At 44.9% G+C, this 19628-nt stretch overlaps 1 protein-coding gene across 1 annotated transcript in view; it reads right to left on the reverse strand.

The window, feature by feature from the left end:
* The window catches only part of LOC141192387 (uncharacterized), a 391820-nt gene that overhangs the window by 95688 nt on the left and 276504 nt on the right, over window positions 1-19628 (reverse strand). The window contains exons 2-6 of the mRNA XM_073661906.1: window positions 4079-4229; window positions 3770-3948; window positions 3563-3686; window positions 3382-3479; window positions 3093-3183 (exon numbers count right to left, since the gene is read on the reverse strand). Coding sequence (XP_073518007.1) covers window positions 3093-3183; window positions 3382-3479; window positions 3563-3686; window positions 3770-3793 — 337 coding nt within the window. The 5' untranslated portion in view covers window positions 3794-3948; window positions 4079-4229. The remainder of the gene's footprint in view (window positions 1-3092; window positions 3184-3381; window positions 3480-3562; window positions 3687-3769; window positions 3949-4078; window positions 4230-19628) is intronic.

A 19628-nucleotide genomic window follows, 5' to 3' on the forward strand; every position in this document is an offset into this window, starting at 1 on the left:
AAGGCTCTTGAAAAGCAACATGGCTTCCATAAACCAATCCAGCAATATCAGCTCTCCCAAAGTCAGATCTCCCCCTCACTTCAGAGCCTTGCAGTGCGCCCAAACCACATTTAGCATCCATGTATTTGGCATTACTATAATGAGAAGAACTCACTTAATTTACGGTGTGTGTCCCCTGGAGCACAATCTGGGCACTATGTGTTGGGCAATAAAATAGTATATTTGCAATTTTCACGCTCCAACATGCACTGCGTGTTAATTTCCGGAAAGTGGTTGTGCAGTCAAAATAGTCACTACTCCTATACATTAATTCACTGAGGGTTATAATATTCAAAATTGAGTCACTTTATGAGAATTTCTACTGCTCTGGTTTTCTGCCATTTTGTCATATTAGGGCTTCTACAAATTGTGTGACCCATCTCCTCTGAGATCCGCTGCTGCGACGTCTGCTTCTTTCACCATACCTGTCCTCATTCATTCTGCAGAGAATCTGACTTTAAGGTGTATGTAATCAAATGCCAATGTTGTCTACTATTCGTAGGGGAAACTACTCAACACATCAGGGACCATATTGCCAGCCATAAATCCACGATTCATTGCGGCAAAACCTTGTTACCACTATCCCATCATTTCTCCAGCGCCAGGCATGCAGTATCACAACTCAGGCTCCAGGTGATCGAACAAGTACCCAGACGAGGTGGTAACCATATTAAACTCCTTAAACAACGTGAGTGGTTCTGGATACACACCCTCCAGACATTGACAGAGGGTCTCAACCATGAAATAGATTGGCTAACCTGATCATCTTTTTTTCAGACACACTAGATCAGCTCTACAACCTACTCCTATTCCTCCTCTCCAGGTGAGTTCCAGAAACCCCCTTCCCGTCTCCCCTGGCTTCCCCCTCCTATCTCCGTCTCCACCCCTTCCCCTCACCCTCTTACACACAGCTCCCATATATCATTCTAGCAAACCTAATTACATACAAGGGGCATGGCCTCACACTATTTAGTTTCATACAGGACTCCATACATTCCTTACACCCCCCTCCATTATTCCTTTCATCCACAGCACCAATTGACCAAACCAGCACAATTTTATTCCCCCACCCAGATCAACCTCACTTTTGCCCCTCATCGATACACCATGATGACAACATAACAGAACTGAGTATGTATAATAATTCACTAGCGCAGGAATAATTTGTATATTTTATCGGTTTAAAATGGATTACACCACGAACGTGCCATAATAAGCACTTTTCTCTCCAAGTCATCCCTGGACTGTTTCCAGAGGTAATTGATTTAATTAAAAGTTACAATTCCTAATAAAATTATATGTTCTTTATTCTAACCTATTTTACCTTACCTATATTGTTTCTTTGATTCTCCAAGTCACCGGACCAAAAAGACCACTTGGACAATAGTAACTCGCTTCCTAAAAAGCTATTTACCAACATCCTCTTTTTCTTCCCGGTAGGTGTGGTACCACCAAACCCTTACCTGTAGACATGATTTTGGAATTAACTAATTTTCAATATTTTAGCTTTCTCTACCATCGAGAAAATACACCAACACAGAGGACCACTAACCATCCTTCCTTCCTCACCAGCAGGTAAGATCGGTTACTCCTCAATCAGACCTGCTATCTTCACACCACATTCTAAACCATTTGTCTTCTAATTAGGAAAGAAACTACTAAACCTCAACCGGACAAATTATCTGAAATACAGGAGGAAAATTACTATCCCACCACTCTTCCCTCCTTTTTTAGACCGTATCTCCGACAGGCTATATTTTATCCTATTTATACCCCTGATTTTACTTTTGTAATGTATTTTAAACCAATACTAATACATTTGTATATTTTATCTCATTAGGATATCTCCAGTCTTATTCCAGCGCTAGTGAATTATTATACATACTTTGTACATTCATTTTCCCCGACAGTGTGAGGATACTGTCCCACTTGCAGCAGGAATAATAGGCCTACCTGCCAGCGCTACTCCTCTCTAAAAAAAATTAACATAACAGAACTATCGCATATAGCCTAAAGCGCATGCGCAGGCTTCACCAGACGCCATGGATGTGCTACACATGTGACACAGCCATACAGGAGGACAGGTCCGCCCCAACAGACCCACTCTCCCTGCCACATCACCTGCCTGTGACGCAACTTCCAGGGGGGGTCGAGTTTGAGCGCATGCACTTACGGTCTGGCGGTAATCGCGGAAACATACATAAACCCCCAACCGCAACTAGAGACAGATGCACAAGATGAAGGTGCGGCGGGAGCGCCTGTTCACAGCTCCATTAAAGGTACCCACCCAGCACATTTTGAGCAGTGAGGCAAGCCACCTGGCCACATGCCTCTATACTGATCTGTTTGGAGACCTGTACTCCCTATATGTCTCTGCCCTGTTACTTAATAAGCTTTATTACTTACCTGAGTGGGGACCTATATTCCTCATATGTCTCTGCCCCGTACCTAACATAACTTTATACTCATCTATTTGGTGACCTATTTTCCTTATGTCTCTGCCCTGATACCTAACTTCTTTTTGTTATTGTACAGAAATTCACACTTGGCCTCACTGCACATTTAATGTTGTCGATCATAAAAGTGAAGTTTGGCCAGAGAGACTGGACCTGGTCTTGTAGGGACCATATGAGCATATTCAGCAGCACAGAAGGGAGAGAAGGTAGATTCATCCAATAAGATATCAGGGATCTAGGAAGGAACATCATTACCCTCCACTTTCTCTTACAGGCCCATCAGAATATTTTTCTTCAAGTGATTTTCTAACTTGTCAGCACTTTCTACGTACGCTGTCATCTGGGCAGGTAACGGTCAGCATCTTCTAATTCCAGGGGGTAGGTGGATCTTTCAGATTGTAAGTTCCATAGAAAAGAGCTTTCACAATTTCCCCAAGTAATTAGAACATTTTTCATATGGAGGCGAATGTTATGCTCTAGTGGCAAAATGGCGATCACACGATTGTGATATGGCCAGACTACATCACCGATAAAGCAGCCATAGCTGGTGACAGACAAGAATCTGTCACTTCTCTGCATTTAGTGGTCACTACTCACCTGTGTAGTCATATGTAGGAATCTCCTCTTTACACCGCTCATCACCCCATACATATGTCTCTGTAGTATTAATATGGGTCAGATCTTCACCCTGAAACAAATAATGTAAAAGACACAAACAGATGGAGAAGTCCCATCTATGATCAGCTCTAATCCTGTCATCTCCACGGTCCTCATTACACAAATATAAAACATATAATACTGGTGGATAAAACAAGACTGAACACAAGACCTTCACAGCCGTCTTCACATCATAGGGGAGATCTCATGACACCTTCTCTCCATCTACCTGATGATCCTGAGGAACATTAGGATCTTCTTGTTTACAGTCCTGTGGAAGAAGAGGACGGGGACATCTCTCTGGTGTTGTCCTCTTACTGGATAGATCTGGAGGAAACACATACAGGGACTGAATTCATTCTTTACATACAGATAATTATAGGCCGTGTGTATTTAGTCCTGTCTATTACCTGGTGATGTGAGGGACTGGGGAACCTCCATCATGACGCCCTTGTGCAGATCTTTGTGTCCTTCTAAATACTCCCACTCCTCCTTGGAGAAATAGACAGCGACATCCTGACACCTTATAGGAACCTGACACATACAATGATACCGTCATCCCCCCAATCCCTTAATAGTGTTACTGTATAATGTCCCAGCATTCCCAGCAGTGTCACCTCTCCAGTCAGCAGCTCAATCATCTTATAGGTGAGTTCTACGATCTTCTGGTCATTGATGTCCTCATGTATCAGGGGGTGAGGTGGAGGCCCTGTGATTGGGCTCAGGGGTCTTTCCCATCCCTCAGACACAGGGTCCTGACAGCGCTCACTAGAGGTCTTCTTCACTACTGTGTAATCTTGGTTATGGAGAGACACATTAATAAATCTCGCTATAGACATTTCCAGAGTCCTCACCTCTCCAGTTCTGTCCATCTGTTATTCCCATAGATAAGAATGATGTAATGAGACGTCATCAGAATCTCTCACCTCTCCAGTAAGCCGGAAGATGATCTCTAGGGTGAGGTGTAATATCCTCTCCGCCATCTTGTCTCTGTCCATATCCATCCTTGATGGGTGATTCACAAAAATTCTGTCAATATAGAAGATGTCCACTGAGAGGATCCGATATTGTAGTGACCTAAATAGGAAGACAATGAGACGATGGAACATCATAAAGAATTCCGTGTAATAATACAATTACTGGACACAATAAGGGAAATATATCAGGAGATAGAAGGTGTAGATGTTGTATTCTCTAGTCTTGTATGGATTTGAACACAAGTTGAATTGCAGAAAAAGACATCTCCTCCATGCTACCAATCACTGGTTAATTTGACCACTGCTTAGCCAACTGATTAGCTGTAGAAATCTGAAGTACACAGGAAATACAGAGACTGGTGGGGGACCCAAGCAGCAATGGTATTCTTATTAGTTTACAACATTCTGCTTTTTACCCTGTCATGTACTAATGAAACCTATATATTTTAGGCCACAGACAACAAGCAGTTTCTTCCTTGGAGTCTGCAGCTGAATACGTTTCTCATAGACTCATTTTCCTTATTGCTAATTCTCGTCTCATTTACTGACACTGGAATCGGCATTAGCAATACTGCAGGAGATATTCATTACACGTGACATGAGAAATAACTACTTCATGATGAGGACGACATCTTCTACTATAACTCCAGAAACATATTTGGCCAGAGTCCTTCACGGACTACATCACCACTAGTCATCTATATGAAAGTTTTCCATCTTTCCCCGGCTGTAATCTTTTTATCCAGTTAGATCTCATGTATAAAACTTTGCTTGTAAGAACACCAACACAGGAGTGATTTGATGCTAATGTCTCCATGTACAGTGTTTTTTTTTTCTGGATATGTCATAGAAAATATTAAAAATCTCTGAAGTTAATCGCCTCCCTCCTTCCCTCTGTCATTTGCAATCTGATCAGACACTCTTAGGTGGAAGATTGTACAAATTACACTGGTCAACAAATTGTAACTTTTTTTCTGTTTCCTGTTTTAAAACATGTTGTCCATGTATTTTGAGGCGCTGATTTCAGAAATGTAAATCAGCATTTCGGTAGCATGTACCATTCCCGAGATATTTTAATTTTACGATTATGATTAGGACAGTACATAGTGCATAATAAATTGGCACTTATATTAAACTTTTTATTTCAGAAGTGTATTTTTTGTAGAAATAACCAATGGAATTCATAATATGGACTCTCTTTATTATAATATACAGCACTTAAGTCCTGTACAATCATGCACTGCATTAGTTGTGCACTCTCAGGCACGTCCAGACACAACTGTCAGACTTTGGTCTATTTCCAAGTAGCATTATATAATAACAGCAGTAACGACGCTGTAATCTTCATGAGTTTCTTCTGTTTTGAGAAAATTTCATAAGGAGCAAAACTGTTTAATAAGTAATGAGTTGTAGAATGTCGCATCAATGTCGCAATAGTAGTGATCTCTTTTGTTATACATGTGGAGATTATACCCTTAAAGCCCAGAAAAGGAGTATAACTGCAGTTGTTAAGAAGGCATAGGAGTTATATTTTGGATGCAAAATTTGTGACCAAGACAGAGCATGGGCTCCTCATATATGCTGCTCATCTTGCGCTACGAGTTTGAGGTCTTGGCTGAAGGGTGTGCGACCATAGATGCCGTTTGTCATTCCAATGATCGGGAGGGAGCAGAAGGACCATATAACCGATTGTTACTTCTGCACGATGAATGTATCCGGTTTTTCCTTCTAAGAACAGGAGGTCTATTGAATATCCCAAGCTCGCTTCTGCAATTAGACCAGTGGCGCACGATGAAAGTCTGCCAGTTCCAAAACCACCGCCGGTGTGGAGAATAGAAGAGGGCGATGAAATGATGGTTGATTCATTAGAGATGGAAGCTGCTGCTGATTCAGATTTCGAACCATCAATATCAACTGCTCCACGTTTAATATCTCAAGCAAGACTCAACGATCTGGTTAGAGATTTGGGTTTATCAAAGAGTCAGGCAGAACTTCTTGGATCAAGGTTGCAAGGGTGGAATCTGTTGCAGCCAGGTACAGAAATTTCAGTATTTTGCAGTCGTCATGAAGATTTAACCAAATATTTCAGTCAACCTGACTGTCTCACTTTTTGCAGTGATATTACTGGATTGTTTTCTGTCCTTGGAGTTGACCATGACCCAAGGGAATGGCGACTGTTCATTGATTCATTGGCCTTAAGTTTTAAGGATGTCTTGCTACACAATGACAATGTCTACCCTTCGATACCTATCGGACATGTCAATCAGTATGAAGGAGACCTATGAGAATATGCAGATGCACATTCAATACTCAAGGTACAAATGGAATATATGTGGTGATCTCAAGGTAGCTGCAATTTTATTAGGTTTACAGATGGGATACACTAAGTACTGTTGTTTCCTTTGGGAATGGGACAGTCGTGCAAGAGACTCGCATTATATCAGGAAGGACTGGCCACTACGCAATAAATTTATTCCAGGGCAGAAGAATGTTAAACACGAACCACTGGTAGATGAAAAGATGATATTCCTTCCACCTTTGCACATCAAACTGGGATTAATGAAGAACTTTGTCAAAGCAATGAACAAGCAAACTGAAGTCTTTGCTTACTTGCGACAGAAGTTTCCATGCATCAGTGATGCCAAGATAAAAGAGGGTGTTTTCATTGGCCCACAAATCCGAGAGCTAGTAAATGATAGTAAGGCTAAGTGCCCACGATGCAGAAATGCTGCATATTTTTTCCACATCTCCCTGGCAGGAAAAAAGCATGCGTTTTTTACAAGCGTTTTTCCTGCCAGGTAGAAGCGTTTGTCAAGCGTTTTTGCATGCATTTCCACATGCGGGTTATCAAGCTCTTTTCCAAGCGATTTTAGCATCACTTGGAAAAGTGCTTGACAACTTCATCACACTATATAAATCCATGCAACCGGCATGGATTTATATAGTGTGACCAAGTAATAGTAAAAAAAAAAAAGAATAAGAATGGTAAAAAATAAAGATTATACTTACCTTCCGATGGCCCCTGGTCTCCTCAGCGATGCGACCGGTGTGTTGGGCGGCTCACAATGGTCTAAAAGGACCTTCCATGAGCTGCCCAACACACCGGACGCATCGCTGAGGAGACCAGGGGCCATCGGAAGGCAAGTATAATCTTTATTTTTTATTTTAAATTCTTTTTTTCACAGGTACTATGGTACCCGGGTCTGCTTGAAAAACGCATAGTGGGCATGCAGCCTTTCTTTGATGGTCTTCTGCATGGTGCAGAACATGTAGCATGGTCGGCCTTCAAGAATGTCGTTTTCAACTTTCTAGGCAACTACAAGGCGCCAAACTATGCTGAACAGTTTGAAAGTTTTCTTCAGGCTTACAAGTCAATGAAGTGCAACATATCACTTAAAATACATTTCCTTCATTCACACATTGACTTTTTCCCAACAAACATCGGCACTGTAAGTGATGAACATGGTGAAAGGTTTCAAGACATTTCCCAGATGGAGAAACGGTACCAGGGGAGGTGGAGTCCCTCGATGCTGGGTGACTATTGTTGGACTCTTGCCTGTGAATTATCGGACAGTGATTATAAAGAAAATCAATGGCAAAACATTTCTAAACTTGATCGCTGTTGCTGACTTTTGAATTCGGAATATCACATGCCACCACGAATTTGACAGTATTCAATGCACACAAAATTGCATTTTTCTCAAAAATCTTACGTGATAGAGCAATTCTGAAGTTATTTCTCAGCATGACAATTCCGATAAGATTCACGCAATTTCATGCCGGAAACAAAATCCTTGTTGAACAGTGTTACCTATAGTGTCAAGTGAACCAGACTAATCAACATGCAGGCCGTCCCTTGTGAAATAAGAGGATTAAAGTAGACACCTCACAAGGTTTTCCAGTAAGACAAACAGCTGACAGCCTCCAAGACTTAGACAAGAAACTAATACCAGTAGGAAATTGAATGTGGCCGAACAGTGAATCAGCTTAATTAACATGCAAGAGCTTCTTGTAGGGAAAAGACTATGAGGATGTGTATTGTGCATAGACAAAGAGTGCAGATTAACCTATCTGTTCAGACAGGAAAAGGTCTATCAAGGATAAAAGGGATATCTCTCACTCTTTAGAAATAGCCATGGTCACCCAGCATACACATTCCTTTCATCAGCACAGCTTCAGCAGTCAGGATGTCTCCGAATGAAAATATAGAATATTGGAATATACATAAATCCAATATTAATGAGAAATACATTTCCAGCACATGGGCTAGCCAGAGAAAAGGATACATATTTTCTCATAACTGTAGCCCCTCTGCCAATGAGCCATAAATGCACAATGGACACATAACTGACAACAGCTATGCAATTTTTGGTCTCTAAGTAAAAATAAAATACTGATGGAAAATATGGTGTCAATCTACAACTTCTGCGATCATCCAGAGAGGCATTATCACATAAGTTGGGGATTCCATAAAATCATGAAGTGCTGAGACCAGCCCACAACCTGGCCCATGTATGAGAGATACACATCATGTATGCAGGAACCCCCATTCACAAAATGGCCATTTGAAGTGCTCTCCTTCAGCTAAACTGAATCATCTCTGTGATCGGTGTAGTAAGTTCTCTTGTTAATCCCTTTTATGTTCTGTAACTGTATATGCTGTAGGTACTGTGGGAGTATTTTATCAAGAGGCTTAATGACCGCGGTCACCGCTACGACCGGGCCTAGCCAATGCTAGCCCCTGGTTCAGCTAGATGTGTGTCCTCGGACACACATTCATACCAACATAGCAATGTAGGTTGAATAAAGACCTAGGTGCATCCAGTTCAACCTTCCTTATCTTTTTATACATCCTACAGTCTTGTTTGCTTTTGCGACTGCTGCTTGACATTAAGTACTGCTGCTCAGCTTACTTGTACCCAGAATACCCAAGGCCTTCTCCTGTTCTGTAGTCCCAAGTATACTCCCATATAATGTATATGCAGCAATAGAATTACTCCGACCTAGTTGCCTTACTCTACATTAAACCTCATCCGCCAAGTGTTTGGCCATTCAGTCATCTTATCCAGATCGTTCTGCAATATCATAATGTCAAGATCAGATTTTAATATTCTACATAGTTTGATGTCGTCAGCAAAAACTGACACTTTACTCTCAATCCCATCCCCAAGGTCATTAATAAAGAGGTTAAAAAGAATCGGTCCTAGTACAGATCACTGCAGCACCCCACTGCTGACTATATCCTAAAATGTAGTATATCCCTCCATGTTTGTCACACAGTCATGGCTTTCATCCAGCTAGGTTTCCGTAATACCCACAACATCGTATTCTGTGACCGATATAAGAGTCTCCAGTTCATTCATTTTGTTTGCGAGACTTCTTGCATTTGCCAGCAGACATTTAATTTTATTAGCACATTTATTACTCCTACTCAGCTCCCTACTTTCCTTGCATATCCCAGCCCCTCCTAGATCCTCATTGACCCCTACTACCTCACTCCCATCTTGTCCGTGTGCCACAATACACGCTGCCGACCAATCAGAGGCCATCAGATGAAGTCAGCGTAGACGTGACTAGAGGCGCATGGAAGTGACATCATGCGCTCCAGTCACTTGCACACTGAAGCCAGCTGCCAGCTCCATAAAAATATGCAGCGCGACAGAGTGAAGGCGAGTATAATGTGTTGGTTTTATTTTTTAAATCAGTGAGTACATGGTACCCTAGGCCATAGTACTACATGCACGACTGTGGGCTGTGCATTACGCTACATGCACGACTGTGGGCTGTGCATTACGCCACATGCACGACTGTGGGCTGTGCATTACGCTACATGCACGACTGTGGGCTGTGCATTACGCTACATGCACGACTGTGGGCTGTGCATTACGCTACATGCACGACTGTGGGCTGTGCATTACGCTACATGCACGACTGTGGGCTGTGCATTACGCTACATGCACGACTGTGGGCTGTGCATTACGCTACATGCACGACTGTGGGCTGTGCATTACGCTACATGCACGACTGTGGGCTGTGCATTACGCTACATGCACGACTGTGGGCTGTGCATTACGCTACATGCACGACTATGGGCTGTGCATTACGCTACATGCACGACTATGGGCTGTGCATTACACTATATGGAGGACAATGGGCTGTGCATTATACTATATGGAGGACTATGGGCTGAACATTATACTATATGGAGGACTATGGGCTGTGCATTATACTATATGGAGGACTATGGGCTGTGCATTATACTATATGGAGGACTATGGGCTGTGCATTATACTATATGGAGGACTATGGGCTGTGCATTATACTATATGGAGGACTATGGGCTGTGCATTATACTATATGGAGGACTATGGGCTGTGCATTATACTATATGGAGGACTATGGGCTGTGCATTATACTATATGGAAGACTATGGGCTGTGCATTATACTATATGGAAGACTATGGGCTGTGCATTATACTGTATGGAGGACCATGGGGAGTGCATTATACTTCCGCTATGGGGTCCCATGACTTCTAAGTTCGTACCTGGTAAGTATAAGGCTATGTGCCCAAGATGCAGAAATGCTGCATATTTTTTCCGCTTCTCCCTGGCAGGAAAAAGGCATGCGGTTTTTACATGCATTTTTCCCGCCAGGTAGAAGAGTTTGTCAAGCGTTTTTGCATGCATTTCTGCATGCAGGTTATCAAGCGCTTTTCCAAGCGATTTTAGCATCACTTGGAAAAGTGCTTGACAACTTGTTCACACTATATAAATCCATGCAACCGGCATGGATAGTAGTGTGACCAAGTTAGTTAAAAAAAAAAAAATAATAATAATGGTAAAAAATAAAAAAAAATAAAAAAAGATTATATTTTCCTTCTGATGTACTCCGGTGTTTCGTCTGCTCCGTCCGGTGTCTTGGGCGGCTCGCGGTGGTGAGTAGGACCTGTGATGACGTCATTGAGTGACAGGTCACATGACTCAATAACGTCATGGCAGGTCCTTCACAACAACGCGACCCATACAGCAGACCAGACGGAGGGGAGAAAACACCGGGAGGACATCGGAAGGTAAGTAGAATCTTTTTTTTTTTTTTTTTTTAAATTCCTTTTTTTAACAGGTTCTATGGTTCTATGGTCTCCTCTCCTCCAGACCTGGGTACCATCCGCACATTGAACCGTGTGATATCCGCATGTGCAGATGGAGTGATGCGGATGTCACGCGGTCCAATGCAAGTCAATGGCGGCGATTACGGCACATAGCCTTATAGAACATTTTTTTACTATACATTAAACGGGGGATATAAATACCAAGATAGGGGACATATCAGGATGAAGGGGGAGGGGAGGGTCAGTCGAAATCTTTGTACCGGGGCCCATCAGACCCTAGTTACACCACTGATTATACTGTGTGGGGGGGATTATGCCACTGTGGGAACATTATACTGTGTGAGGGCATCATACATACTCCATAAGGGGCATAATGGGGGCATTACACTGTGTGGGGGCATCATACATCCTGCATAAGGGGCATAATAGGGGCATTACACTGTGTGGGGGCATCATACATACTGCATAAGGGACATAATGGGGACATTACACTGTGGGGGGGCATCATACATACTGCATAAGGGGCATAATGGGAGCATTACACTGTGTGGGGGCATCATACATACTGCATAAGGGGCATAATGGGGGCATTACACTGTGTGGGGGCATCATACATCATGCATAAGGAGCATAATGGGGGCATTACACTGTGTGGGGGCATCATACATACTGCATAAGGGGCATAATGGGGGCATTACACTGTGGGGCATCATACATACTGCATAGGGGCATAATGGGGGCATTACACTGTGTGGGGGCATCATACATCCTGTATAAGGGGCATAATGGGGGCATTACACTGTGTGGGGGCATCATACATCCTGCATAAGGGGCACAATGGGGGCATTACACTGTGTGGGAGCATCATACATACTGCATAAGGGGCATAATGGGGGCATTACACTGTGTGGGGGCATCATACATCCTGCATAAGGGGCATAATGGGGGCATTACACTGTGGGGGCATCATACATCCTGCATAAGGGGCATAATGGGGGCATTACACTGTGTGGGGGCATCATACATCCTGCATAAGGGGCATAATGGGGGCATTACACTGTGTGGGAGCATCATACATACTGCATAAGGGGCATAATGGGGGCATTACAATGTGTGGGGGCATCATACATCCTGCATAAGGGGCATAATGGGGGCATTACACTGTGTGGGGGCATCATGGGGGCATTACACTGTGTGGGGGCATCAAACATACTGCATAAGGGGCATAATGGGGGCATTACACTGTGGGGGCATCATACATACTGCATAAGGGGCATAATGGGGGTATTACACTGTGTGGGGGGCATCATAAATACTGCATAATCGGCATAATGGGGGCATTACACTGTGGGGCAGTAAAGGGGTCCCGTACTATGAGAACAATACGTTTCCTCCCTTCCTGCCTCCATAGTTGGGTCGTATGTATCTATTACAGGAAACAGAACAAAAACCTTATGATTCTTATAAAGGGTCAACACAAGACCCCAAAAGAGTCTCCGTGCTGAAGGGGTTAATGCCCCCTGCGCCCAGTAATGGGGTCTCCACATACCTCCACCTGCAGAGCCGCCACCACATATATGGCTGCTCTGTGCGCACAGGAGCTGTGATGAGGTCACAGGAGGGGAGGAGTCAGGGGTCACATGATCAGGGGCCTCAGTGGATGCAGGACTCTGCTGTGCTGGTTGTCATGGTGCTGGATGAGCTGAAGTTTATGTGTGGGGTCAGGAGGGGTTTACAGTGTGGATGTAGCTGAGCTGCGTGTGTACGAGGTGTACGGAGCAGAGCCGTGTGTGTACGAGGTGTACGGAGCAGAGCCGTGTGTGTACGAGGTGTACGGAGCAGAGCCGCGTGTGTACGAGGTGTACGGAGCAGAGCCGCATGTGTACGAGGTGTACGGAGCAGAGCCGCGTGTGTACGAGGTGTACGGAGCAGAGCCGTGTGTGTACGAGGTGTACGGAGCGGAGCCGCGTGTGTACGAGGTGTACGGAGCGGAGCCGCGCGTGTACGAGGTGTACGGAGCGGAGCCGTGTGTGTACGAGGTGTACGGAGCGGAGCCGCGCATGTACGAGGCGTACGGAGCGGAGCCGCGCGTGTACGAGGCGTACGGAGCGGAGCCGCGCGTGTACGAGGCGTACGGAGCGGAGCCGCGCGTGTACGAGGCGTACGGAGCGGAGCCGCGCGTGTACGAGGCGTACGGAGCGGAGCCGTGTGTACGAGGCGTACGGAGCGGAGCCGCGCGTGTACGAGGCGTGCGGAGCGGAGCCGGGCGTGTACGAGGCGTGCGGAGCGGAGCCGGGCGTGTACGAGGCGTGCGGAGCGGAGCCGGGCGTGTACGAGGCGTACGGAGCGGAGCCGGGCGTGTACGAGGCGTGCGGAGCGGAGCCGGGCGTGTACGAGGCGTGCGGAGCGGAGCCGGGCGTGTACGAGGCGTACGGAGCGGAGCCGGGCGTGTACGAGGCGTACGGAGCGGAGCCGGGTGTGTACGAGACGTGCGGAGCGGAGCCGCGCGTGTACGAGGCGTACGGAGCGGAGCCGTGTGTACGAGGCGTACGGAGCGGAGCCGTGTGTACGAGGCGTACGGAGCGGAGCCGCGCGTGTACGAGGCGTGCGGAGCGGAGCCGGGCGTGTACGAGGCGTGCGGAGCGGAGCCGGGCGTGTACGAGGCGTACGGAGCGGAGCCGGGCGTGTACGAGGCGTACGGAGCGGAGCCGGGCGTGTACGAGGCGTGCGGAGCGGAGCCGGGCGTGTACGAGGCGTGCGGAGCGGAGCCGGGCGTGTACGAGGCGTACGGAGCGGAGCCGGGCGTGTACGAGGTGTACGGAGCGGAGCCGGGTGTGTACGAGACGTGCGGAGCGGATGCTGCCCCTCTCCAGGAACGATCACAGCAGCGTGCTCGGCATGAGACATTATTGTACTACACAGACTGTCCTGACAGAACACAGCTCGTCAGGACATAGCCCCGACCTCCAGCGACAGCCGGACAGTCCCATTGGATCGGGGACGGTTGGGGGGTTTCTGTATATAAGTTGTGTGATAACTGTAGAATTATTAATGTCTTAGCATAAAAGGATGTACCGGAGTGTTTGTGCCGGGGTCCACATGCATGGAGGGGTTGAGGCGGTGCTGGCTGTATTATGCAGACGGCATCTGCCTGTAACAGTAGTAACCAGAAACTACTAGAAACTCTGCACCAAAATGAAGCAAATCCTTATTCTGGGACCTTCGCCTTGTACGTAACACCCCCGGATCCGGTACAAGCCGGGCAGATGTTCTCATTCATGTCACTTTCTGCTTAAGGTTCTGCGGTTTTCTGGCCAACTATAAAAAAGAAAAAGCGTAAAACAATATTTGTTTCTGCTGCATTGACATAAGTACAATCTTTCATTATATATATAAATCTATTACACGTCGGGTCAATGCTGTAACGAAAACAAAAATAATAACCTTACTTTGATTTTTTACCCCATTTTTCAATACTTTATGTGCTAAATTGAATGTTCTCATTCCAAAGAACAACTAGTCCCACAAAACACAAGCCCTCCGTCTGTTAATGAAAAAACAAAGTTATATTTTTTGGGAAAAAGGGAGGAAAAAAACAAAAAATTGCTCTTGTCAGAATAATGTAATTGCTATATATATATATATTTTTAAAATTGAATAATTTTACCCCAAAATTGTGATCTCTTATAATGTTCTCATTCTTCATGTGAGATTAATCATTAGTCTGTGAATAAATCCAAACATCTGGGAGATGTAGAACAATATATCTGTGATTCTCTTCTGCCAGGATAAGCGCCTCCTTTCTGTCCTTTCTGTGATGGAGAAAACGCTTGAAAGATTCAGAAAGTCCGATGAGTTTTTGGAGCTTATTGTAAAGGGCCTTAATGACGACCTGGGAAAGAAACCACCAGAAACAAAGGATCCAACCAGGTAAGTTCTAATGATCCCATCTGATAAAATGATCAGCTTTATTTCCATGGGATTGTTCTGTAGCAGAGATGGGACCTGCAGCATTTTCATCCTGAACTTCACTATGTCTAGATGTAGCAAAGCTTAATGTGACAATTCACACAGCGCAGTGATAAATTGTCTCAGAAGGTTAGCTCTCATAACAGAATTAACATCACTTATAGTGGAACTAAACTTACAATTTATTTTCAGAATTGTGAAAATTATGGCACTTTGCAAAGCACTTCATTAGTTTCTTTGGCGTCATATCCGTAAAATGATCATATTAAAGTGGTCTCCAGACCCTGCTTTTCCCGAGTGCAGGAGCGTTGCTGGGGTCCTAAGAGATCAGGGACCCCAGCCCCAAAGTACATGTTTCCCCATATAACCTCCCTGCCACTTAAAAGAGGATTTATACATATATAATTACAGTATACCACTGCTGCTAATCTAAAATACACTATACAAAGACCAATATTCCCAAAATTACTACTATACAAGGCCAAAATGATCCTGCTACACAATGTCCTCTACCATCACCACCACACAGTGAGTCCATATATGAAAGAAAACCCCGCAGGGTAAAAGACCATCAAAGGAGTCCAGGGAGTATAAAATCTATCATGTTTATTCAGCAATAGAAGAATAGGATGATGTGGGAAGGGACACAACACATATGTGATTGTTAGACATGTAAGCCAAAAATAGCAAGGCACGCAAGGAAGGGGCCATTCCAGGTATAATGGCTGTCTATAGTATCATCATGGGTATACTAAAATATCCCAAAATAGACACCGCATATATTCCACTGGGGGCAACAGTCATCATATGCAGGTGCATCTCACTAAATTACAATATATTTCTAGTGTTTATTTCTGTTAATGTAGAGGATTATGGCTTACAGCCAATGAAAACACTAAAGTTATTATCTCAGTAAATTAGAATAATGAACAAAAAACACCTGCAACGGCTTCCTAAGTGTTTAAAAATGTCCCATAGTCTGTTTCAGTAGGCTCCACAATCATGGGGAAGACTGCTGACTTGACAAATGCCAAGAAGGCAGTCATTGACACCATCCACAAGGTCCCAGAGTTCCAATTTTCCTTTGGAAATCAAGGTCCCAGAGTCTGGAGGAAGAGTGGAGAGGCCACAATCCAAGCTGCTGGAGGTCTAGTGTGAAGTTTCCACAATTAGTGATGGCTTGGAGAGCCATGTCATCTGCTGGTGGAGGTCCACTGTGTTTTATCAACACCTAAGTCAGCGCAGCTGTCTACCAGGAAATTTTACAGCACTTCATGCTTCCCTCTGCCGAGAAGCTTTTTGGAGATGGAAATTTCATTCTCCAGCAGGACTTGGCACCTGTCCACACTGCCAAAAGTACCAATACCTGGTTTACACACAACAGTATCACTGTGCTTAATTGGTCAGCAAACTCAAATGACCTTAACCCCATAGAGAATCTATTATAGAGAATCTATGGGGTATTGTCAAGAGGAAGATAAGAGACACCAAACCCAACAAAGCAGACGAGCTGAAGGCTGCTATCAAAGCCACCTGGGCTTCCATAACACCTCAGCAGTGCCACAGGCTGATCGCCTCCATGCCACGCCGCATTGATGCAGTAATTGATGCAAAAGGAGCCCTGACCAAGTATTGAGCGCATTTACTGAACATACATTTCAGTAGGCCAACATTTCGGATTTTAAAAACATTTTTCAAGCTGATGTTATAAAGTATTCTAATTTACTGAGATAATGACTTTTGTGATTTCATTGGCTGTAAGCCATAATCAGTGACGTACCGCCAATGGTGGCAGGCCACACCACTGCTATGGGGCCCGTGAGCCTCGGGGGAGCGAGGAGGATAGGTGAGTATTGGGGGGGGGGGGGGTGGCAGGCTGCGGCGGCGGAGGAGCGGGTACACGCAGTAGCGGCTGCTGTAGCTACCACGTGTGCCCGCTGCTAAAGGGACATGAATATTCCCTCTTCTCCACTTCCATGGGCGTGGAGAAGAGGGAATATTCATTCTCTTTAGTAGCGGGCACGGAGGAGCGCTGAGCCGTGGCTCCTGCTTACAGTGCCCGCTACCAAAGAGAATGAATATTCACGCTTGTCAACTCTCATAGTCCCGGCGTGGAGAGGAGTGAATATGCTGGCAGCAGCAGCAGCTCACCCCGACAACTGAGAGCGCGCGCTGCTCAGATACCAACATGAGCTGCTGGCAGACAGAACACAGCAGCTCTGGAGCAGAGGTGAGGAAGGAAGGTGAGTATAAGTGTTTATTTTTTGTGTGTGCAGTGATGGAGCCACACATACCAGGATTGGGGGATGAGGGGGCCATGCATACCAGGATTGGGGGATGAGGGGGCCACACATACCAGGATTGGGGGATGAGAAGGCCACACATACCATTCCTAACCCCATTTCTGGCGATTGGATATTTCCCTGGATCTCGTGTATCCTGCTGCATATCGCTGTATACAACATAGGCTTACGTCATGTGAACAATGGCCAAATAGCTGATGGCTGAGAACTCGTCCTGTATGATAAAATCTGCGATGGAGGTTCCTAATACGGCTTCCAATGAAGATGTGAAATCATCCAAATGTGTATAAGAACTAGCGAGTGATAAAGGAGACAATGGCTGGTAGGTAATAAGTCATTACCTGTCTGCCAATATCTTCTTCTGGAAGACTTCAAGATATCATGTATTATATATTACATATTATTTTGAAAGCGAACCATGTAATACCACATGTGTCCTGGAGAGGCCACTACGTCCAGCAAAACACAGCTGATTGCTGAGGGTGTTCACTGCCAGACCCCCGACTATCAACTGATCGCCTGCAAGTCCTCATTTGGGGACAGGAGTTGTCACACTTGGCATATTTTGTGATTCATGAGGGGAGGACAGTAGCTGGATACAGACTTTTTCTATAAAGTCAGATTAAAGGGGTTTTCAGGAATGTTTTTATGTAATATATAGGAGGTTCCCAGTGGTAGAGAAAACACACAGAGCTTTACTTTCTCCTGCTGCTCCAGCTCTGGATCTTCAGCGCTTCCTGTGCTCTATTGTGACTGGCTGCAGGGGTGATGGCTCAACTTCAGCATACATCATTGCTGCAGTCAATCACTGAGCTTAGAAGCTCTGTCAGCGTGGGCCACTGAGCCAAGTGATTGGCTGCAGAGCTGCAGTCATGATGTCACCCTTGAAGCCAGTGACTAAAGATCAGCGGCAGCGGTGAAGTGCTGGAGCTGGAGCAGGAGGTAGTAAAGCTTCATCTGTTCTACTTAAGTGACGATTTATAGGATTTATATTTAAGTGATGAAAAAAAAATTCAGAAATTTGTAAAAAAAAATAATAAAAATAATTTGCTTGTGTCGCCACTTTCCGAGATCCGAAAGCCGCGGCGTTTTCATTTTTCGGGAATGGGGCTGCGTGAGGGCTGGTTTTTTGCACCACAAAGTGATGGTTATATTGATATCATTTTGGGGTATATACAATGTTTTGATTGTCTGTTATTATATATTTTTTTCTTGTTGCAACGACTGAAAATCTGTAATTCTGGCATTTTATGTAATTTTCTAGTTACGCCGTTTACTAAATGGATTAATTTATTTTATATTTTGATGGATCTGACTTTTACAAACGCAGCGATACCAAATATGTGTATTTTTTAAATGTTTTATATTTCTTAATTTTTAATGGGGGGAAAACTGGGATGATTTGAACTTTTATACTTTTTTCATTTTTTTTCTTACTTTTCACTGTATTTGTTCGTCTCTTTAGGGGGCTTGAACCTGCAATCATCTGATTGCTTGTGCTATATACAGCATTGCTATATATAGCAGAGATCACGGTCTGCTATGAACACTAGCAACAGTCTGGCTGTCACAGGAATACAGTGATGACAGACAGTGTGCAGTGATGGGGCCACACATACCAGGATTGGGGGGGTGAGGAGGCCCCACATACCAGGATTGGGGGATTAGGAGGCCACACATACCAAGATTGGGGGATGAGGAGGCCACAGATACCAAGATTGGTGGATGAGGAGGCCATACATACCAGGATTGGGGGGATGAGGGGGCCACACATACCAGGGGATTGGGGAATGAGAAGGCCACACATACCAGGATTGGGGGATGAGGAGGCCACACATACCAGGATTGGGGGATGAGGAGGCCATACATACCAGGATTGGGGGATGAGGAGGCCACACATACCAAGATTGGGGGATGAGGAGGCCACAGATACCAAGATTTGTGGATGAGGAGGCCATACATACCAGGATTGGGGGATGAGGGGGCCATGCATACCAGGATTGGGGGATGAGGGGTGCCATATGTACCAGGACTGGGGGATGAGGGGTGCCATACATACCAGGATGGTGAAATTTTCCAGTAGCTGCTGCATTTCCTACCCTAGGCTTATACTCAACT

Source organism: Phyllobates terribilis, unplaced genomic scaffold (assembly GCF_046119375.1).
Source record: "Phyllobates terribilis strain yellow unplaced genomic scaffold, ASM4611937v1 Scaffold_60__1_contigs__length_8166268, whole genome shotgun sequence".
NCBI lineage: Eukaryota > Metazoa > Chordata > Amphibia > Anura > Dendrobatidae > Phyllobates > Phyllobates terribilis.